The sequence below is a fragment of the Macrosteles quadrilineatus genome, unplaced genomic scaffold, assembly GCF_028750875.1.
Source record: "Macrosteles quadrilineatus isolate MER2022 unplaced genomic scaffold, UCM_ALF_1.0 Scaffold_1__1_contigs__length_201487025, whole genome shotgun sequence".
Lineage (NCBI taxonomy): Eukaryota > Metazoa > Arthropoda > Insecta > Hemiptera > Cicadellidae > Macrosteles > Macrosteles quadrilineatus.
The window spans coordinates 181,792,862-181,818,446 of NW_026542594.1; the positions used below are offsets into that span (position 1 = coordinate 181,792,862).

General features: G+C 31.8%; 1 protein-coding gene across 1 annotated transcript; it reads right to left on the bottom strand.

Moving 5' to 3' along the window:
• Positions 1-13,503: 13,503 nt before the first annotated feature.
• Positions 13,504-14,196, bottom strand: LOC129003066 (uncharacterized). The gene has a single exon (XM_054431290.1). The coding sequence runs from the start codon at positions 14,194-14,196 to the stop codon at positions 13,504-13,506; it is 693 nt and encodes a 230-aa protein (XP_054287265.1).
• Between the last annotated feature and the right edge of the window lie 11,389 nt (positions 14,197-25,585).

Below are 25,585 nucleotides of genomic sequence, written 5' to 3' on the forward strand. Positions count from 1 at the left end.
TTGCTACATAATTAACAATAAACATATTTTTTTGTGTAGGACACTAGGCACGAGCCCGGGATTGTTTTTATCATTACTTCAGGCTTAAGCTAGGGGTTGTGGGATTATCACTTAGATAAAATCTATTGATCTGGTGGGAATTGAACCCGGGACCTCAGGGATCGAAGTCCCGTGCTCTAACCACTAAACCAGCTCGCTTCGCACAATAAAAATACTGTGTTAGTCTACAATGATTTTAAATTACACTAAATAGGTTGTGTGGATAAATAATTCGAAGTTAAAATATAGAGAGAGTGACAGTTCTGAAATAGTAGGCTACCTATATCAGGTATTATTTTCTGTAGCTTAATTGAGGTAAATATAAGAGTACCTATTACGTCATTCTATAAACAATACCTACGTCAATAAAACAAAGTGAATTCCTCTTGTAGTCATGTCTCTTAAAAGACATCCCTAAAGCGAATCACCGTTAAATGTAGATAAAGTCAAACCTCTGTTGAAACGAATATTAATATAAGTTCTAAGTGTCGAGAAAGTCTTCAAAACATTAACCTAATCACCCGATTCAAATCCAAAGCTGCCTTTAGGTGGAACAAATATCCACTTTGCCTTGAGGAGGTTAATGATCCGAATGTAACACATTGACAGCAATCAATAAAATATTCAACGACCCATCGAGCGTATTTCCAAGTCATTACTTTGTGTATGCCGCCTTTCAAATTATCGTATAACATATTGCTAATATTCACTTATACCTAAAATTGCATTAATGATAACCTAATATGAAAACTAATATGTATTACAAGTTTTGGATACTTAATAAGTATGTATTATTAAACTTTAAGGCCAAATTTGCGAGTAATAGTTGTATAATTGAAAATGTTTTTGGAGCAGTAAATAATATAATCATCTACGATAAAATCACAAAGTTTAACTTGCACTGCTTTCTACACATTCTATTCGATAGTAAATAAAACTGAAATTTGGTAAAGGTTATTTAAACGAGACATTTAAATCGGTGAATGAGTATTAAAGTTCAACGGATAATCTTTTGCTCATCATATTTTCTCTTTATAACCTAATCCAATTTAATGTATGAGTAAAAAAAATGGGGAATAAATAAACTAAACCATTTACAGTATTTTATCTGGTTCAAAATTTCGTATTAGTCTGAAAATATAGCAAAATACTAAATAATGCCTAAAATTCAATAATCTTATTTTTATTCGAATCTTAAAATCTATATATATAAAATCCAACGTATGTTTGTTTGTTTGTTTGTCCTTTATGGACTCCGAAACCGCTCGACAGATTGTAATGAAACTTTCAGGTATTATTAAGCATTATTCAAGGATGGTTTGTGTGAAGTTTGGTGCAGATCCGACAAAAGGGCTCCGCCCGAGTGGCTCTGGAGTTTCCCATGTTAACCTTATTAGTATTCATATTTAAATGGAATTAAAGAATCTTAAAAGCTGGTTCAAATAAAGAATTCGATTTTGTTATGTTCAAATAGCATTACAAATTTAATAGGTTTACCAGCAGGGTCCAGCACCGTTATTTTTTTAAATTTATGACAACAGCTAATTTTCAACCAAAAGGTGAGTGAGCGTAGCGAACGAACTTCAACCTGGAGGTGAGTTAGCGTAGCGAACGAGTTAACTTGAAGGCAAGTGAGCGCACCGAACGAGCTCCATCCAGGACGTGATTGAGCCATGCGAACGTGCTCATCTTGAAAATGAACGAGCATTTGACATAAAACCACATTAGGACAGGACGACGTCTGTCGGGCCAGCTAGTAATATAATAACATTAAAATATCTACTAACTAAGATGTTTTGAATATACTTCGTTTCGGGATGTAAGAAACTCCTCCAGTTTTCAAGTGACGTATATCTATTTTTACCTCACTACTTAACTAACTACCTAACTACATTTAGTTAACTTAAATCGAAATCAGGAGTGGTTCCAAAACGTAGTGTATTAAAAAAGAATTCGTAGGAAAAGTACATCAAACAAAAAATAGTTATCCTTCGCAATTATTAACTTTTAAGCAAAGTAAATAAGATTAATATTGATAAAAAATTAACTTACGAAAAAGGTACAAAGCTATCAAAAAGTGCTCATGTATGTAGTAATTATTCACTCTTTAGTATAGAAGAATCAGTAATAATGGTAAACTATTAAATGTCTTAGTAGATTATACAGCCAAAAGTGTAAGATGTCAAAATCTAGAAATCTAAGAACACAAAAGGTTCGTAAACTAGACATTTTAATCTGGCTTAACTAACGATCTTGTGTCTCGTACCAAAGTTATGTTTTGTTCTGAGAACTAATTAAATCACATTTGATGCGTATCATACGTCTAAGGGTTTGTTGTGATAACTTGTTACAAAGAAACAAACTCAATGCATCTCAAAAGACGTCAAAGTAAGTGTTTGTAATGATTACAGGATGCTAATTAACAGGGTTTTAACCATAACGTTTGTTATTATAATGTCTTTTGAGGGTGGGTTTATCAATTGACTATTGGAGTTGTTTTAATAGTTAAAGGTTTACCTAAACTAATGTTTTTAACAAGTTTTGTGAAACATATACGTACATATTTAATGCCTGGATTGTAAGGACAATGTTTCTAAAATGTTAAGAAATTATATTTAAATTTCAAACGATTCCGTAAAAAGACAAGTCAATTTTTTCAATGATATGTCAGTTATTTTTTCCCTATGAAACTCAATGTTTGTTCCAGGGAAAATATTTTAAAATTTGCAAAAAATGGTTTTTAAGCAATAATGGCGTAGGACAACCTGAAGGAACTTTCAAACCCTGACAAAAGGTAAGGTTCCTCAACCTTTTGAGGAATAATAATTATGTAAAATGTTCATTGTTATATTTGCACAGTTAATACTAAAATCTTAAGTTGAAATATTTAGGATTCGTACGTTTGTGGATACGTGAGTATTTTAATTTGAAAATCATTACGTACAAATTAATTATCAAACGGGGAAACCACCACACATTGTTTATGTTAACTTTTAAGGAGATTGAGATACAGTTAAGACATAGATGCAGCTAGATTGTAAAAATAATTTTGTCCTCTAAATATGTTTCAATCACACTTGTATATTGAAACAATTGAACGTAAATAGAAAAACAGTCCCTAATTGAAATGAAATTATACTTCTACTCAGTTATATTGATTTATGATTAGGCCTAACTTACGTTTAAACTATCATCATCTATGCATATAACAACACTGTCTTTCCAATAATGGAAGTTGTTCTGTGGAATTCCGACTTACCAATATTCTTTGAAGCGCAAACTATATAAGATAAAATTAAAATTTTAATTAATGAACCTATTAGAACAAAAGTAAGTATCTTCTCTAATGAATCGAAATTACAATTTTTAATTGGATCGGTCAAAGGCGGTTGTAACAGTTACTTCTTCAACTGTTTTTGAACTAGAGAGCTCTTCAATAAATTGGGAAGGGGGTAGGGGTAATTATTTCATCTTTCAAATATCTTAATGATCTATTAATTCTTATAGTTTAAAAATAAAAAAAATTATAAAAAGATTCAAATCCTTTGAAACGTGTCGTGTCTCGTATTGAATAAATTATATTGAGTGTCATATTTGTTGTACTGATGTGCTTTAAATGTTCACCCAGTATATAAAAGAACATATAAAAAAAATAACCTAAAAATAATTAAAGTTTATAGAAAATATAATTTCTTTTTCCCTCCTTAGGTGGTGGAAAAACATTAAAAGTGTTATTTGACATTTAATCCATATATAAATCCCAAAGTACCCATGAGCTTTTGAGAAATCTCCAAGTCACACCACTATAAACCATATACTTAAAATGTTCGTCATAACGAGAAACCTCGAGCAAAACTAGAAAAAGAAAAGAAAACCAAGCACGTTCTATCAGATTTACACCATTTCCAGTTTGGAGGTTAGTTTTATCTGCAACAAAAACTTTTGGTTTGAGTGTTTTATCAGATTTAGAAGTTCTATTTCCTTTCTTTTACTATCGTTCGTTTGATCCTGCAGATTAAACTCAAGGAAAAACATTAAAATTTAAATATTTTATTGTAAATGTTTTTAGCTTCTGTCCTGTGTTTTTGTCCATAAAATGTATTTAAAGTCGTAGTCATCCATATATAGATCCCAAAGTACCCATGAACCTTTGAGAAAACTACAAGTCACACCCCCATAAAATATATATTTAAAATGTTCGTCATGACGAGAAACCTTGCGCAAAACTATCCATTATTTCATAAATTGCCCTTTAAGGTCGCAATTCCTTTCTAAAGGGGATTTTCCATATACCTAATGTTAAAAATTCCTCAGCTGTACTTATTTGTTTGTTATTCTTTCAATTTACCACCTTATTAATATCAGGTGTGATCATTTTTTTGTATTACTGTATTCTGTTTTGTTTATTTCAGCTCAAATTAACCAATCAATAGTTTTATTAATACTTATGAAGTAAAAAGGGGTGAAGCCCGTGGGTAATAGGTAATTCTACTAAAGATAAGAGTGCTCTAAAAATAAAAAATTACAGACATGAAAAAAATTGTTTGCTAAATAATTGCATTGTATATACTTTACTTAACTTTTAATATTGTCTCTTGCTATAGCAGATCTTTATTTCTTGTAAAATTTGTTCATAAACAAAGGGTTCCTGTTAATGAATAGTTTTTGTTGGTGGATTAAATGTTGAATACACGCATGTCCGATGGTTTCTACGAAAATGATGTTTCAGATTCTCAAGTCGTTATTTCACGCGGTTGCGGTTAAACTCTTCACTAACGATGTTTGGTTTGTGTTGATTCTTGACGTTGGTGAATATAATGAGGTTGAATAAATGACACATATAGGCTAACGAAGACTTATCTGGATATGGAAATATGTGTTCTAAAGTAAAAAGCGACTTCCTAAGTAAGTAGGAAGTCTTTTACGTCTCTATTATGTGTCATGTTTACAATTTTATGTCGTAACAAGTATTCATAATTGTATAGGTAACTTAATTATTTACCAAATAACAAAACTGTGCTTCGCAAAAGGAAGAGGAAGTGAAAGAGAGTTATGCTGGTTTTTAGATCTGCTGTAAGAAATGGTAACACATCTTTATAATTATCTCTATAATAATTGGTAATACATAATTGTTACACATGGTTAACAAATATTTTTTTGAGAAATATCGTTTAACTTTACCGGTCAAATGCATATAAAGATGCGAAGACTAATATTTGGCAGATAAACCTTCATAATTAATTGTACAACACAACTTATATTAAAAAAATTAAAACTTAAAACATTTAAGACGGATACGGGGGAAAATCCCTTAGTGAATTAGTTCATATCAATAATTCTGCAAATGGTTAGTATTAATTGTTGCAAATAGAAACAATTAATACGAGTAAAGTATATACTGTACTCCCTTTACGATATATTGTATAATATGCATGCTATGTTATATTTTTTGGACATTTTTTTGCTTCGAACAACAAGCAGTAAATGGTTAAATCTCCCTCAAACAATATTATCTTTCCGCCATTCCATATGCTGTGCAACATTCCTACTCTCTTTCATAGTCACGGTCTTTCCCTAACACGATACATTTCAACACTGCATTAGCATTCTAACCTAAAAACAAAACACTAAAATAAACAAACAAATACGCATTACTTAAATCAACTGGTATATTTAAAACAGCTTATAAAAACACTGTAGCAATATTTAAATTAAAAAAAATGACTGGACTTTGATGGCCTGTAGGGCCATGTAGGCCTGTAGGCAGAGCAGGGGTAATATTTGACACTTATGATTTTTTCCACCGTCCTTGGACCTTAGGCTTTAAAATGAGTCCTCAACAGCCATGCTACCTTTTTCCTAGCTTGAGATATTTCGCGGGGACCAATTCGCTTACCGAATTAAATACATAGATTATGTAGCTTTGAAATTTGTACAGTTTACATGAAAAAATGATATACATGACTTAAATATTTTATAAAATTGCCTATGAAACAATAAAGGTACATTAAAAGCAATGAAGGATGTTATAAATTCGATCAATCTTTTTAATACTTAAATAATAGATTCTATTTTATTATTAACAAGTAATTTTAAGTGATCGGACGTCGTATTTTCATCCTATTCGTATTTGTTGGAGAACCATTCATTATATACAACACCAAAATATTATAATTGCGTTGAATAGACTATTACTCCTTCATAAATGTTAATATTCTGTATGTAAATAAGTCCTCGCTCCAAGACCTCTGAGTATATAGCTATAGAAACAGATCTTGATGCCTTAAGGCTGCAGGTTTCTCAATATGAATGCCAAATATTGCTGTAGAGAATATGTGTTCCATCTCATACACTACGCCCTGGCATTTAAGGACACATACATTTTACTGAACTGCCATGAAGCTGTTTCAAAAAGAATATTTAGCAGAATATATAACAGAATATTAGCTGTTACAAACAGCTGCCATAAACAGAATATTTCAATTAACTTCTGGAGATTTGTAAAATCTCCAACACTCAAGAAGTCCCGTAGGAATTCCATTAAATCAACATCAATTACCAAAACCAAAATATAGAGAGAGAGATACTTGAAAGACGTCCTCATTATGACATATTCTCTTAGGAATGGATGGTAAATAGTCTTACTAAACATCTATCACACATACAAACCCCCACAAAATCTCAAGTACAAATTGGCTTGTTTCAAAATTCAATAAATTTACAAGAAGTTGAATTGGTTCGTTAGAATATTAAATGAGAGTTTTTTTATATGAATACAATTTGTTATCAAACAGTATTTCAAAGTTGACAAGTATTTTGTTTCGTGTCTTTCTACGCCGGCATTTACTACGGGTTTTCAAGGGAACGGTCCAAAACCTGGTCTTGTTACTATGTAACGTTGACATCTTGTTAGAAAGCACCATTGATATCGCAATGACAAATGACATCTGGTCCTGGTAAAAATCTACCTTGGAATCGAACCTTCAGATTTTCAGTTGAGCACTATAACATGGACAAAAATAATTAAATATAGACCGCCAGTCGCACTGCGGTTACATAAGGTTCTGGCACACACCGCTGGGAGCGCCATATAGTTACGGCGTACGCGTCCAGTCTACTAGGTGGGAGGCAAAAGTACTGACGTGTACCCTCAGGTAAAACTTAGCAGAAACGCAGTATTAAAATAAATACATACCAATGAAATGTTCTTTAAGTCAGGGCTGTAATGGGAATATTTGGTGGCAATCGATGTAAACGGTATTTTTACAATTGAGGCTGTAGCTGCTAATCGGGACTATCTAAAAAACTGATGTTTTGAGAATCGCTGTTAAGGTTTTGATTATGTTTGACTGTCTGCATTGGCAGTCGTCTATACTTAAAGGGCCTGGTATGACCAGCTGACTTTAAGGGTCATGCAAACCAAACAAACTAAAATACACAATTCCAAATTATCAAATATTATACTAGAAGACACAAGGAAGCAAAATAGCGATTCCCCTCTCAAAGGGCCCGTCCTAAAGATTTACACAAAAGGCCTTGTTTAGGTTACTTTTGGCTGCTGTCAGCGTTGGCACTCGTGTATACTAAAAGGGCCTAGTGACACCAGCTGGCTTTCAGAGTCATACCAACCAAACAAATTGAAATACACCATTCCAAGTGATCAAAGATTATAATAGAAGACATAAGGAAGCGAAATAGCCAATATCATCTATAAGAGCCCATCTCGACTTAAGCCCCTTTATGTCATATGTGTTGTAATCTACATAAAATCTTTGTAGAGATAGATAGGAAATAGTCACAAACATTGAAGGTAAAACAAAGACGGCAAGAGATGAACACGAAATTCCCGTACCTTAACGCGTCGTACTTCAGACTACGCTCCCTTTATTTCCCAAGGGCATTTTTTGTAAAGCGGGATTTTTCATTAAAACTTCTACTAAAAATACAGAAAAGTCTGTGCATGTCATAATACACAGCCATAATTCAAACTGTATTATAATTTCTGTGTTTAATCTGAACTTCATAAATGTTTTCTTATTTTATTTGTCACACATCTTAAATTTAAAGATCGAGACGTAATATAATTCCTTTGTAATGATGAATAAATTAAAATATTACACGAAGTAAAAAGTGAAGATTGTATTCCTGAAACAGTGATTCCGGGTTATAGTTTTTAAAACGAATGTCTGAATTTATTTTAGTTATTATCTTTGATTTTAGTTAGAGATTTTTTTTGTGACTTAGCTATAAATGATTAGTATATTAACATTATCCAATTTCGTGAATTTCACTCGTTAGTTTATTTATGGAATTTCTAGATAAAATTACCGATTTTGAAGTGTGATATATGTTTAAGATAACATGTAACGAGATACAAATTGTCAAATGTAGTGGTAATATACCCCTGAAGTCAGTATTTTTACGTATTTTCCCCAAATGGCAAGTACAACTATAGATATGTAACAATATAAGATTTTTTTCATTAGAGAGTGTGCATCTAATGTCACTTTTAAGAGCACTTGGTAAATTATAAGTTGAATATAGATGATCGTCACAAACTACTGTGTACCTTTTAAAGTTATATATATATATGTGTGTGTGTTAGAAAAACATTTTTCAATACGAAAACTAAACTAACGTAGGACTGTAATACAGGAATAATATTCAGAATGTTTTTTTTTGTTTTTGAATTATATTTCTGAACATATAAATGAATCTCTTTCACAATAACTGAACTATTTCCTGACCACATTGCACAAATATGACAGTAAATGATGACTAATAGGGTCTGACATAAAACTATTGAGGACGTAACATGATATTGATTCTGTCGCTGAATAATTTACCACTTCAAGTCGATGTAGGACAACTTTACTTCTTAAGCTTAGTATCTGTTGGAGTTTGTACCTGATGTCAGTAGTCTTCAAAATTTACGATAAAGCCATTTTGATAAATTATATCAAACAAATCAAATAGTAATACTGTACAATAATAAATAATAATAATTAATAATTGTTTTAATCTAAGGCTTACCTTACGATCCAATTGATTTATTGTGGAGGCCTAGGTTTCTACGCCGGAGCGCTATCGTCAGTCCTAGGCTAAGCTAAACTTTTGTGTTACATCTCTCATTTGAGATATTGTCGGACACATATAAACACTGAATATACATAAATATTTACAAAGACATAGTGGAGAAGTTAGATAACCACGTCTCAACTTTGAGGTTAGGATTGACAAGATCATGGCCATGCATCTAACTTCTCCCAGTGTTTATATGTGTCCGACAATATCTCAAGTGAGAGACGAAACACAAAAAGTTTAGCTTAGCCTAGGACTGACGATAACGCTCCGGCGTAGAAACCTAGGTCTCCACAATAAATCAATTGGATCGTAAGGTAAGCCTTAGATTATAACAATGATTAATAACGATCCAAAGGCTATTTCCAAAAAAAAAAAAAAAAAATTAATTAAGTAGCAATATCATTAATACAAACTCAACCACTATTTAATAGTTACGCTGCATTGATATCGCTATTATTTAAGTTCTCAAATTTATTTTTAGCCTGATGACATTAGTTTTTTTCAAATTTGAACAGAGAGTCTTCATAAAGCAAAAGCCATTCATTATTGAAAATGGTCCCAAAAAGAGAACACTCCCCATATCGATCACTATAATGATTTCCATTATATCCATATTGTAAAAAATACAACTATATAGTTTTTCGATGAATTTTAGGATTTCATAGTAAACAGTACTTTGTACTCCATTACGATTCGTCAATGAGAAATCTACAGAAAATACCTCAAGGTATGACTCAAAACGCATTGGTAAATGAAAATCATCTTTCAAGCATTTCATGTTATCTTCGAAGAGTATTTCACACAAATATAAAATGACTTTATCTGAATGGTCGATTTTACGTCTCATAACCCTATGCTAATTAAACTGGAGTTTTGCAATGTTTTTTAGTGAAAACAACCTCATTGGGATAAATACTTTAAATAAAAGTCTAGAGGTTTCCACTAAATATTATTGTTTAATTTATCATACTTTTACAAGTAATTAACAATTAATTGTTTAGAGCAAATAAAAATGAACCACTTTGGTTGAAAAGCCTAAAAGAATGTCCTTTTGTTTATTTTTCTCTTCATAGTAACCAAAATTCAATAAGACTATTTAAAACATCTGTCAGCTGATAAATCTGTCAGCCACTACAGGAGCCCCCTACGAAGACTGGAAGTCCATGGAGTTTTTGGAGGGTTCCGAAAAGTCACAAAAAAAAACAAATAACAAAAAAAAAATAACACAGGACAAAGGCAATTTCCATCAAACTGAAATTGGATTCTTGAATGTCACTTTTCTTCCAGACTTTGTCGTATACGACTTTTGAAAATCCACATCGTTTGAAGTCTGAGATACAGTTGAGGGCTTAACTTCATCATTCTGAAGGACATAGGCCGGTTTAACTCTGTCAAGACTAACTTTAACATTAGAACCATTCACTTTTATTGTGATAGTTTTACTGTCTTTCTTGATCACTGGATGAGGTCCGGTGTATGGATGTTGTAAAGATTTTCTCGCAGCATCCACTCTCAGAAAAACGTGTGAACATGTGTCCAAATCACGAAAAATGAAGCTTCGGTTAATGCCGTGTCTCTTGATGTTTGTTGGTTTCATTGATGAAATCTTGAGTCGTAATCGAGACACAAAATTAGTCGGATCCTCTAAGGGTGCTAGCTGGGTTGTTGGCATAAAATACTCGCCAGGGAGGCGTAAAACCTCTCCAAAAACCATTTCAGCAGACGAGGTGTTCAGATCCACACGGAAAGCATTTCTTATTCCAAGAAGCACTGTGGGTAAGGATTCGACCCATGTGGAGGCGGAGTGGCACATGATGGCCGCCTTGAGTTGTCTGTGGAAACGTTCCACCATGCCATTTGCGCACGGGTGGTAACTTGTTGTCCTTAATCTTGAAAATCCACACAATTTTCCCAACTCAGCAAAGAGTGCAGATTCAAATTGTTTACCCTGGTCTGTTGTTATTCGCAAGGGAACACCGTACCTTGATATCCAACAATTGAAAAGAGCTGACGAGACTTCTTCGGCAGAGATGCCTTGCAAGGGGTGTGCTTCCGGCCATCTGGTGAACCTATCTACTACTGTAAGACAGTAACGAAGATTTCCAACTTGGGGTAATGGGCCGATTATATCCACATGAATATGTTCAAATCTACAATTTGGCAAAGGGAAATCGTTGATAGGTGTTTGAACATGACGAGTAATTTTTGAACGTTGACACTCTCGACAGGACAAGGTCCACTCTTTACAATCACGATTTATTGAAGGCCAAACATATCTTGAAGTTAACATTTTATTCATGGATTTTATCCCAGGGTGACTTAAGTTATGGATTGAATTAAACGCTTCTCTTCGTAAACATTTGGGGATATACAATCGTTCTCTACCGTTCTTTGTATCGCAGTAGACAAAAACATCAGAGCCAGGAACTGGAACTGGTTGAAGACAAAGTGAAGTACTGTTTTCGAGAATAGACTTAAGTTCCTCATCATTAGATTGAGAATCTGCCAAGAGATGCAGATCAATTTTACTAGTCTTGTTGGCAGAAATAGATTCTATCCTAGAAAAACTGTCCGCTACTATGTTTGAAGCACCAGAAACATGTTGAATGTCGGTCGTGAACTGTGAGATAAATGAGAGATGGTTAGTTTGAACAGGAGGTAGTTTGTCCTTCTTTTGTTGAAAAACGAAAGTGATGGGCTTGTGATCAGTATAGACAGTACAGGAGTTAGCTTCTAATATATGTCTGAAATGTTTAACAGACGAATAGATGGCAAACAATTCCCTATAATAAGCGGGCCAACTGGCTTGCTTAGGTGTTAGTTTTTGGGAAAAGAAGGACAGAGGTTCCCATATTCCATCTTGATTCAATTGTTGTAGTACTGATCCTACTGCAGTATTCGATGCATCACAAAAAAGTGCTAATTTACCATTAGTGTTGGGGTGACAAAGTAATGTAGCTTCGGCTAAATGATCCTTACATTTACTGAATTTTTCAGTCAATACATCAGTCCAAGGGACTTTCTGATTCCCTTTTAATGACGAAAGGACAGTGTGGAGAGGGGCTTGAAATTCTGCAGCGTGAGGAATAAACCTGCGGTAAAAGTTCAACATTCCCAAAAATCGCCTAAGACCTTTGGCAGTTTGTGGCAAAGGATAATTCTGAAGGGCGTCAATGCGATCAGGCACAGGCCTGGTTCCGTCAGCGGTTACTTGATATCCCAAAAAAACTACTGAGTCAGTGTTAAATACAGATTTCTTCACATTTATAAGGACGCCATATTTGACTAACCTCTTGAACAGAATACGAAGGTGTTCTTCGTGCTCGACAGGATCTTTTGAGAAAACAAGGATATCGTCAATGTAGGGGAAACAAAAACTTAGTCCTTCTACAACTTCATCAATAAACCTTTGAAAAGTTTGACCAGCATTCCTCAACCCAAAAGACATGAACGGGAACTCAAAGAGACCGAATGGGGTCGTTATTGCAGTCTTGGGCACGTCTTCTTTATTAACTGGGATTTGCGTGTATGCCTTTACAAGATCTATCACAGTGAAAACTTTACTACCGTGTAAACAGTTTGAGAAATCATGGATATGTCGAACAGGGTAAGAATCTGGAATGGTGCGGGCATTCAATGCTCGGTAATCGCCACATGGTCGCCACTCATCATTCTTTTTAGGTACCATATGAAGTGGTGATGACCATGGGCTTTTGGAACGACACGCAGTTCCATTTGCTACCATGGATTCAAACTCTAATTTGGCAATTTTATATTTATCCGGAGCTAACCTTCTTGGTCTTGATGAGACTGGTGGGCCAGGAGTCGTATTTATGTAATGTACTGTGTTATGAGGAATAAATCTTGGTACTCCTAAAGGTTTTGTGATTTCTGGAAATTCCAATAACAGTGGATAGTTTGATGGGTCGGAAGTAATTAATTTAATACTAAATTGCTGAGTATTCATGAACTGACATTTACTTTTTAATTGTGTAATGTTGTCAATTAAGAAACCGTTACTACAATCAGGTAATAAAGAATAGTGAGCTAGGAAGTCAGAACCAATAATTGGAGTGCTTACTTTAGCTATTATGAAATTCCAGACTAGAGTTCTTTGTAGACCAATATTTAAGTTGAGACATAAACTACCATAAGTGGGTATTTCAGAGTTATTTGCAGCTCTGAGTTCTATCCCAGATGGTTTTAAGGGTCTTTTGACTAAATGTATTGGTATACAACTCACGTCTGAACCTGTGTCTATCAGAAACTTATAGCCAGAATTGTTATCAATTACTTGTAACCTGTTGCTGTGGTTGCTGTCAACTCCGGGTGATTCATGAGTTTGGCGTCTAGGCACATGACAACTAGTCGACACCGCATCTAGTTGCCTAGTTCGTTTTTTGTAGAAGGGTAAGAGCAAGGAGTCACGCATTTGGTGGCACGTGATCCATAACGGTTATGATACCAGCAGTAGATGTCATTGTGGGGTGAGTTACTATGCTGTTTACTGGACTGGCTTTGACTTTGTGATCTGAACTTACTATTTTTATATGTCATCAAGTCATCTGAGAGACAGTTAACTTTCTCCTCCAGCATTGAAAGTTTCTCCAAAATTGCCTCAAAACCTCCTCCTTGATTGAGATTGTTGTGACTATGTGGGGTCTGAGAAAAGGTATTCGTTGGCTTACCTCGGTTTGACAAAATAGCGTCACAGCTTATTGCAGGTGAACTCAAAGGTTGAACCTCCTGAATCTTGTCCGCTGTAACTGCCAATGATTCGGTACTGACCCCAGCGCCTAACTGGGTTTGCAGGATGCCTTGAATATGCACAGGAAGTCGTTGCATCCAGATGATCCTCAGCAAGTCATCTTGTACGCTGCTGCCGGCTAACGATTTCAGTCTTCTGAGAAAGTGGGATGGTGTATCTGTCCCAAGTTCTTCTTCTACGAGTAACTGCTTAATCCTCTTATGTTCTGATACTGATAATCTTCTTATCAGTTCTTCTTTCAGGCTCGTGTAAGGGTTTTCCAGATTTGGGTTTGAGAGTAAATCCTCTATTTCAGAAGCAGTCATCTCATCTAAGTGTGTCACAACGTGTGTGAAACGAAGGCTCTCATCGAAAATGTTCCATAAAGAGAAAATCGCCTCAATCTGTATGAACCAAAGTGCTGGTTTCTCACGCCAAAAATTGGGAAATTTTAATTGTGGAGATTGCATTGAAGTTGTGTTGTCAGACGGTCTTGGATTTACTGAATTGTTTCTTTCTTGAGTTTTCTGATTCATTGGATTAACCAAAAAATCTTCTTCTGAATCACCATTTTGTCTTGAATATTCAGAGTCAACTCCAATGACATCATTAAGTTGTTTTCTGAGATCTTGGTTTTGCTCTTCCATCAGTTTTAGTCTAGCCAATACTTCTTCATTGATTTCCATTATGTGTTCTTGATGTGTTCAATTCGGGGTCACCAATTTTAGTGAAAACAACCTCATTGGGATAAATACTTTAAATAAAAGTCTAGAGGTTTCCACTAAATATTATTGTTTAATTTATCATACTTTTACAAGTAATTAACAATTAATTGTTTAGAGCAAATAAAAATGAACCACTTTGGTTGAAAAGCCTAAAAGAATGTCCTTTTGTTTATTTTTCTCTTCATAGTAACCAAAATTCAATAAGACTATTTAAAACATCTGTCAGCTGATAAATCTGTCAGCCACTACAGTTGCTTGTAGTTTCATTAATGTTCGGTCTAAGAGAGTTTCATATTGATTTTCAAATATAGACATATGCTGGATAAATGCAATCTTTATCCGTTGCAGCATATGCGTTTTGTGACTCAATTAACACTTGTAATTTTAATTATTGATATTATCTATCTTTTACTGTATGAATATCTTATATGTTCAAAGCAAACAGTACCTTTCACGGTTCTTTAAAAAGTAATTCGTACAATTTGAATTAAATGCAGTAGTCCTTTATACATCCACCTAGAATGGTATATTTAGGTCATCATGTGAATTGATTTTCTATATTAATATTTAATGGTAAGTTAGACTATTGTGCTGTAGAATTACCATTTCTGTATCAATTAAGTTGGTTCCACAGCAGACTCGATTTTCTCATGCAGATTATAAGGCATAATGTTGTTGTGAAAACCTATACTTTAAACAAATCTAAACGCTGATTTACAATAAAAAAATTAAAACTTTTCAAATATTGCAAATACTTTAATATACTTTAATCATTGGTTCTGAAAACAGGTTTTACCAGATTTTGTTAACAGAACTAGATATATTTAGTAGTTTCATAATATTCGGAATATTTAATAACATATTTTCAGAGGAAAATGTTCACGCGTAGTGCTAACATTTTAGATGTTTATTGAGTTGTTAAAAATGAAGTTTGTACGTTAGAAAAATAAATCATATTGTAAAAAACGCATTGCAAAAGTCTATAACTAAAACCCTTAACCTGTTTAATTTACATTTTAGCTATTTGCTTTTCCCAAGCCCTGTTTAAATTAAAAGTTTTTCGCGAGACCTATAAAGAGGTTTTATGTTTTAAAAGAGAACTCAACCTGACTTGAATGAATAATGCAAAGGGCTGCAAATTCGTATAAACATCAACCGCTCTGGCCTTGATTGTATTCTATGTGAGGAGATGACTTATTGAAGTATTGAGTAGTAAGTATGTGTTAAACATAAGTATTACCTAACTTCAAATATTAATATATTAACACATTGATAAAACATATATATTTATGTAGTTATAGCAAACATTTTTTAAATTTAGGGTTTGTTGAAAACTGTATAGACTACAAACAGATTTTCAAAATAAACTTGAGCTGAAATTGCTTTTGAAGATTTTTTGTTTTAACTAGATATTCTCTAAACTAGAACACATTAACTGTAGTGACATTAATCTAAAACTTTACCTTATTCTTATCCCTTAGGTACTGATAAATAACTATATTACCCGAGTTAATGTTGCTTTCTAAGTTATATTACCTTCAACGTAAACCTGACTTAATAGTAAGCAATATAGATTTTTTTGTTGTTGTTATACATTATTATTATTGTTGTTAATCTTGTTGGACATTAAACAATTTTGACGTTTCCATCTGTTTAAATCAAGCTCTACCAAATTAATGTTTAAGCTTTGCCACCATAAAGTAAACTCTGAGGGTTGATTTTCATAAACTTTAGAAAGGTGCATCTACATTATATAAGTTCAAAGACGTTTATAAACCGCGTGAAAAGACGATAGTCAATTCAGTTAAACTGTTGAAAAGGCTAAAGAAAAACTAATATACAACGTCGGTAATTTTAATTTACTTGTACCAGTGAAACAATCAGAATTTGTCACACAAAACGCTGTTAGTGCTGTCTGAAACACTGATATCTGATTTTATTGTTACACTTTTAGGGATAAGTTTATAATATTAATAGAGTTTCTGTGGAAACTCCAAACTCAAACATGCCCGCTACATGATATTAAATCCTATCCTACGGTACATTTTACTTAGTAGACTTTATAACTATTCACATGCAATTCCACTTATTTATAAGAAAATAAAACTAGTTAAATCAATCACTTTTTAACTTAGTTTAAGCATAATATGATTGAAATAATATTGGTGTAGGTAATATAATTACCACACCAACCACTATTACCACTATTATGATGGATTAATATTATTAATCCATCATAATATTTTAAAAATAGGTTACTATACAGTACATATTTTTGGAAAACATGTCCCATAAGATTTGGGTTTATGAGATTAAAAGGTAACCGGCTTGTAAAATAACTTTACTGTTTGATATCTTACTAATTAATATTCTAAATCATTACCGATTCATTTTAATTGTTCGGATTGCCCATTAAAATCTTGAGATTAGAGATTTGTCAATAAATTAATTCTAAACTGACAAATGCTTCTGTTATACTTTTTTTATTCTACTAAGCAATACTTTTAAACTATCTAACGATAAAATTATAAACAAAATTGAAACACATACATTATCTTCAATATGCTTAGTAAACATAATTCTCAAGTTAAAGAATTGAGTCAATTTTTCGGATAGACGTGTGAATGCGCATACTACAGTCCCATATCAATACATGTTTGTCCGGATACAAAAAACGAATGAATTGGAAGATCAGGGTCAAAGGGTGAGCCAACAAATGTGGTCAGAAGGAAACCTATACCATACCAAAGTTAAAAGTAAGAACATCTCTTTGCCGTAGGATCCAATATAGATTTAGACAAGACTCAATCTGGCTCAAAGGAAACATTCATTTTGCAGTCATATTACTTAGCAAATATCCTTTACTGCTAGTAAAATTAGTCGTTCTTAAGGATTTTTCACCTTTGAACATTTTTTACTTATTGTATCATGTAGTCTTTTTCTCATGGTTCTTAAATTATTGTGGACGGACTCATCAGTTTTGATGTTTGTTTGTTTTCACGTCCAGTGCCTTTGGGACTAAAATCTGTCATCGCTTGCTGATTCTGGAATCTGGAACCCAACTTCAGCTGTCTCTAGTAGACATTTCTGAATTTTGATATGACTAATCAAAGTCATTTTAAGTTTAATTGAGGTATAATTAATATTCATAGCCTCTGTGAATCTTGAAAAGTAGGGCACTCTTGACATTGTGGATTGCTAAATTCTTCCACTGTCACACAGAGTTTGTAAAAGCGAGTCTAACGCTCGTACTGCCCAGTGAATGCTGGAATCTCGTAATGAACACATTCCACGCAAAACACACTTACTGTTGTGTGATAGTGATCTTAGGACCTATCTATCACTGAAGAGACTAAATCAAGTCGAAACAACAGAGCACATCTCTATCCTTAAAGGCGGATAGCTGTATTTGAAGTAGTCTTTTTTATTTGATGATAAAGTAGGTCCTTATGGCGTATGCTGTTCAACAGTTTAGAAAGGACAACATTTTTTTATCAAACAAAATTTGTGTAAAATTAATAGCCTACCTTGTGTTTTGCTATAACCAGAAGACGTGTTGAGTTAAGGTACTGCATCATCCATATTTTAACCAGCTATATACAGTTTTCTTGATCAAGAGGAGTGTAATAACATGTTCATTATATATGAACACGCCTCATTCCAGTTGGATTTTATAATTCAGAGTTAATATTCTCCATTTGTACTTTGAAACCATTATTAACAACTTAAGTACATTTCATCAGATAAAGATTTTAATCAAACATCTTGCAATGTAATTACAAGAGGAAATGCGAATATGTTAAAGAGTGTCTAAATTTAACCATGTTTCACATAATAGATTGGAGTTTATGTAGCTTAGAGGAAGGTAAAATACATGTCACGTCATACCACAAAGTACACCTACGTCAGTAATACATAGTAGATTCCTCTGTTGTCCTGTCACTTATAAATATCGGTCACTCTAAATGTATCCTGACATATTTGAGTTTTATTCAAATACCTTATTATGTGTCACCCTATATAATATTACTTTGATCTAATAAATTGCGTACAAATATACATTTTAACATGTTTATATTACTTTTTTCCAGAACCATCTTTAACAAAAATATGATCTTTGCATGTGATAACAACCAGCCACTTTGCTTTGAAGAAGATAATGCAGTAGTTTGAATATTACAAATTGGCAGCATTATTCAACCAGACGATTTCTAACCAGGCCATTTCCAAGTTCAATTTTTATAAATAATTTACATTTTTATCGTATAATCTTTTTTTTATTACTACGTAAAAAACATAGAAAAGGATTAAGGCAAAAAGTTATTTCCGATGGAATATTCAAACCCTTCAATAGTGTTAATAATTACTTCATAACAGATTTTATTCAAAGCAGCTTTATGTTTGATTTATTTAATTATTGTTTATTGTTTACTTATTTTATTAAATTTTTCCATTTCTATAAAAAAAATGCCTTATACCTGTTTTATGTTGTGAGTATTTTTGAATCTGTTGGATAAAATAATCACAATCTTATAAAGTGTCCGAAACTTTACGAACTTAACTGTAGTATTTCAAATCTTAGTTCACTAGATATTGATTAAATATAAAAAGGATAACTTCTGTTTTTTTATGTATTCAACTAATAATTTAAATGTGCAGGCCTTTTCAATAAGGTCACTAAGGTACTTTAGTTATTTACCTATGATATTTGAATTAAGTTAAAGACGTTTAACCCCCAAATCAATTACCATTTTGCATATTATTTCCATTTTGCCACAATAGTTAAAGTAGCAGAATTAGTTTTGAAAAGGATCTTAGGTTATATAATTATAATCATTGACTGCAAAGTTACAACCGCAATATAATTTTGATGTGTTGAACGTTATTTAGGTCAAAGTAAAATTGAACATTTATATAATTCAAGATTGATGAAAAGGCTGTGTCCGAAAAACAAATTATTGAATTGTGACCATTTTAATCATTAGTAGGAAAATGTATAACTAATATACAAAAGAAATAAGTTACTACAGAATAAATTAAATATTTATGTTATAGTTGAAACAAAACTTTGTATCAGTTGTCTACGTTAAGATATAAATTGGATAGAAAATAGCCATTATTCAAAATAAATTATAACCTTAACATAAAAGTATTCCTTAGCATTTAAAGTTTGCATTTTTCCACAAATTGGGTTAATATTAACTGGGTTTTACTGAATATATAAGAAGTTTGAAACTGTTGAAATGCAAGTTTCAGAGAATAAAAATATAACTGTAAAGTTTTCCATTCTGGTTTAGCATTATTTAAACTTTCACTTAAACAATACTAGGCATTAAAATAAATTTGTTTTCTTGAATTATGACATAATGCATTCTAACGTATATTAGAATATATGACACTCTTTAAATAGTTAATTCACTTTTCATTGAATTGGTCAAAGGTTCTTTGAACAATGCTGTTTTCAACGAGTATTTAACTAAAGGAACTAATCAACTGAAAAGGAATTTCCAATCATTTAAATTGAATGCTATAGTATTCAAAAAGTTAAAAGCTTTTCATAAAATCTTTATTATACTTACAGAACCTGCACATTTTTAAATGAGGAAAGATTTGCTTTTACTTAGCTTTAATATTAGATGAGACATATCAATTAAATGGTTAGATGAAAGCTCGAAATTCATAGATTTTGGTTTCTCAAAAACCATATAAGTTATAATCTATTTTTTACATATGATTGAATAAAATGAAGTATTTGTAGTAAAATAATTTACAACCCTATACAATTCAAATTTTGGAACTCCACAGTTAAAATCTATTAATTTGTTATGGTCTTTTTTTCAAAGATTAGAATAATATATGTGCAAACTGATCATAACATGAGAAAAAGAGCTGTTTAAAATACGAACAAATCTTACTACTATATCTCTTAAAAAGATATGTATATAAAATAGATTATAACTATAAGTCATTACGATATACAAACTTCACTTTCGTAAGTTTTAGTTAAATTTAAACAAAATTATGTATTAAAACAACATTTTTATAACATTTTGATAACCTTTACCTTTTCGAATGAAGAAATGGAAAATATCTTAATTCAAATCATCTGGAACAAACAAAAAGTTGTTGTAATATTTATGATCAATGTGGTAATGTACTAATGTAATTAAAGAACACATTATGTGTAAAGCCTTATTAGCTTAGTTAGCTTAGTTAGGTAGCTTAGTTAGGTAGCTACCAAAACAACGGAAAATAAATGCAAGCGCAACATTGAAGCCTACTTCTTAAAATAAGCTTATTCTATTCTTAATTGTCTCATTAAGTTGAATATACGTAAACACCGAGCAGCACCAGTTACTTAGTTTAAGAACCAACTAACTAAAAATGATATTCCATAATATTTCTCTAAAACCACAAAAACCACTTGGTAGATTTACTATTTAATAGCTTCAAACCTTATACCTAAATCCTAATTGCTCCAAAATTATAAGAACTTAATTAGCTTTAAATTGTAATTAGACACAACTAGATAGGTACAGCTATTTGGTTGCAATAATTGTTAGAAAAGAGGTTTGAGTGTGATAAAATAACAGATTAAAAGTTTATTAAAGAGGATAAACCTCATCATAATTAGTTATGTTATCTATATGCAAATTCTTATACAGCTAGATGAAAATAATAATTTATTTTTTGTTGTAACCACTATAGCCAACAAAAGGTAGTAAATTAGCTACCTATTTATAAAAACAACCTTTATATACGAGTTAATTTCAAGAAAAAAATACTTAATCCATAACATTATTTTCTCCAATATTACTTATCAACCAATTATGGTGTTGGATATAAAAGTACGGATGCAATTGCGAAATACCTATTTAAATAGTTTCAAGCAACATTTTAAATATGAAAGCAAAGCAAGAATTAGAATTAACAGGTTAACAGCCTAATAGGTTAACTTGCTCCGGCGTACTTTAAACTGATAAATAGTATTCCGTTAAATATGAACATACTAAGGAACGATTAATATGATCAAATCCCTAATATTATTGTGTATAGACCAAAATATTTTATGCGAAATTATTAAACAGAGAACATTTACCAGAAGATGGTTTGTTATGAAGAAAGTATATATACAAATTGTGATTGTAGAAAAGAAATATGTTCCATTGGGTAGTCAAAGTTCCTGAAGGTAAATCGTTAGCTATTTATAAAAACTACCTTTATATACTAGAGATATTTTTAGGGAATAAATACGACACAATCTACAATCTACAATTTACTTTACAAATATAAAATTAGTAGAAAAATAAAAAAATATATAGAAACGCGTAAATTTATTATACTATAGCCCAGTTTTCGAAAATATACAGCATTTTGAAAATCTAAATCTTTAAAAGAAATACTTTCCATCTTTTAAGGATTGGAAATCTACCCGCACTACAATTGAAACACATAATGGATGATAGACTAGGCAGTTGCCCGCATCATCGGCGAACCTATGGTTTGGGATTTCGGTCTACCGAAATCCAGCAGATAATTAAATTTTTTATGTGAGCTTCCTGATATGTAACGGTAATAAACCTCCAAAATTATCTTCTATGGTATTTGACTTGTAGATTTCTTAGGAAGTACTCAATTAGAATAATACAATAATTCATAACTGGAAGGTACAAATTAAAAACAAAAAAATATTCCTCCCAAAATGCTTAAGAGGAAAGAAGTGAGCAGAGTTAAGCTGTTTAACAATATTCAGAGCTCAGAAATACTTCTCACACCAGTTATTTCTCACAAGTCTTTTCAGCCAGGAAAGATTGCTCATTTTAATTGATGAAACTTAAAGTAAAACAAGTTTATTTCTATTGACAGTTTAAGGAAAAGTAACCAATCTTCAGTGTAAATTATGTTACTTCTATCGCTCGTTTAAATTAAGTCCGAAAAGGGTGGTTCTTGGTAATTGTTAAAATATGTAAACTTAATTAACTGATTACAAAAACTACAGGAACCCTGCAGACTAAGTGAATTTTAATTTGCCTGATAGTACTTTCACTGGAATATTTCCTTATTTACACTATTGTAAATATAGAAAATTTAATGGTAGACCTTTTGACCTCTGCACAGTACTCTTATTTAAGAATTTGCTTCACCTACAAAAAACTGTGTAGCCTATGTTAAATGCAATCAATGCTAAACATTTTGCTTAACATACAAAAATGCAAAGCCTTGTGAAACAATTTAAAATGTCCTAACTTAAGGCAAATTAAACTCTTAACATTTTAACGACACAGCAAAAAATATTTGTAAAACAAGAAGTTTTTGTAAGCTGACAATGGAGGAGGTTTACTGTGTCTTGAAAATGACGTCATCAATTTCGGACGACACAACATTACTGCTTCCGGTCTGCTTTGTTGCTATCCTATTTCCGGTCTAGGGTTCAAACAAACATCCTTGTGTCGTAATACTGTTGTTGCAATTTTATTTTTGTTGGCAATTTTTTTATCAATTTCCTTTTCTTCAGCTTATTATGTTAAATTTCCTTATACTTCTTAGATTTTCCTACATTTTAAGGTTGACTACGAGCAACAAATGGTGTTCATATAAATTATAATCAATTTACTTTATTTAAGTATAAAAAAGAACAGCCCACATATTTTTTGACAGTGGCACAGGAAAAGACTGCTATTACAACACTATTATTCTTATCTGTCAACCTCCTTATTATGAACACTCATCTGATAAAATTGTAAAGATGTTTTTCGCTTAAAATTTTTTTCTTCTAAAAATAAATACACATAAATGTATGTAACCCAATTGAAGTGGTAAAATAAACCAAATAAAATATAGCAACAAATATAAATAAGCATTTGAAAAATCATTTTTTAACTAAAAGTTTATTTAACTTTAAGATAGTACACATTTTTTAAAGAAAATATATGTGTCTTATAGGGGGTGACACGTGTAACATGGCGTCTTTAATTAAAACCCTTTGGTCACTGGGTTTTCCTGGAAAGAAGGTATTAAAGGACCAGAATACTACCACCAAATTAAATCTCTTCCGTACAGCGTTCCTTAATTTTTAAAATTCCCTACATACATGACTTAGTTATATTTTTCCTAACTCACCTATTTCCTTTTCTTCTAATCAGAGGTCATGTTATAACAAAAGTAACCTTCGGTCTTGCCAGATTATTTCATCAAAAAATTACACTGGACTTCATACTAAATTAAACAACTGACAGTTTATCAATGTAGGGCAAATTTTGTCTCTGGTATTAGTTTAATAAACTTATTTTCTAGAAATGTGTATAGCCTTTAATAAAGAAATCTATAATGTTTAGGTGTAAACTATTTGATTTGGGTTTGAATTCTGATAACGTTTTGTGTGTCCAATCGAAAAGAAATTAAAATTTAATAACGACATTTTTTACAGTATTTTTAATTTGAAAAGTACGGATATCGATAAATATTTTAAATATCTAAAAAAAATCATTTACATGCCAATGAGTAGGTATGCTTAGAGCATTAAAAATAACATTGATTATTGTTAACAAAGTTCTGATCCCAAGTATGCATGATTGAGCCTGTTTATAGTTAGTCAAGTTGTTATGGCCTTCTAAGTAATCCAAAGCCAAATCGATCCCGATGAAAGTTTACCTGATTTAGGGTTTACTCATTATACTATTAGGCCTTCCAGGTACCATCTTAGCTTAGCCTGTTTCAAGAACCTAATGTATAATCCTACTTACAAATACAATAAACACAGAGCCAATAAACAATTATTTTGACATAACCTGGTAGGTAGTTATTTATTTTATTTCAAGTTTTTTATTTATTTTGATTTTAATACCCATTTCCCCATAAATTCCCATAAAGTTACGAAAAAAACGCATTTTCCAAATTGGCTCGAACAGTTTGGACTAAAATGTAGGCCTAGTATGTTGATTATCTCCAAACGAAATGGTACAATCTTCAATGCTGTAAAAATTACGGTTCAATAGTTATTGCAAATTTGCGATTTTACCCATAAAACACCATAGTTACTTCCACCGCTTACCCATTGATAATATGGATTTTGACAATCGATTAGGAGAAAGTATGTGTCAGTTTGCTAAAACCTTTAATTAAACTATATATTTCTTGTAGTGAACATATTATCAAAAGAAGTTATAGTCTGTATCATGACATATTATAAATACATTGTAGATTTATTTTACAAAGTGGTTAATTTCCTATGAATAATTTTATGTATTACTTATGTATTAATGTACTTTATGTATTTAAGTATTCATTTTATTTTATTAAACCAAGATTGTTTAATACGTTAAAAAAATTTAACTCGCACAAAACACTACACTAGGTAAAACTGGTGTTATATTTTAACGGGAAAAAATTAACGTCGCGTCGTAACAAACAAAGATAATTGCAATCGAAAATAAATGTGAATCACAATTTATAGGTATAAAAATAAGTCTAAAAGGTTTAGGCTATGAATTTCTATTTATAATTCAACACTTCCAGGAATATAGAGTTACGAATCGGAATGTGTTACAAAGATAAACAACAGTTGTTTCCAGCAATAAGAGAGGTAGCAAGAGATTTATGCAGCTTATACCACGATGATATTGGACTTATGTTTAGGCCAAATTTATCTTACATTGTTACAATGTCACTACGACATCCTTGTGTGGTTTAACTAAGTCATTTCTGGTGTTGCATTAGTTAATACTGCATTCTATTTATAACTTAGGAGTAAAAGTAACGGATTTTGATTAACAGATGAATTTAATGATAAAAATTACAATTTCTTTGCTATAAATGTTAGGGAACTGGAATTATTTTCTCAATTTACTAGGAAAATATAGGGAATTAGTTAAGAATCTAAAAATTAATTAAGTCGACATGAATTGTTTGTCTTGTAAATTCCGATTACGCTTGATTTCATTCTTAACTCCACTAATTTACTGTGGGGAGCGAGCTGGTCTAGTGGTTAGAA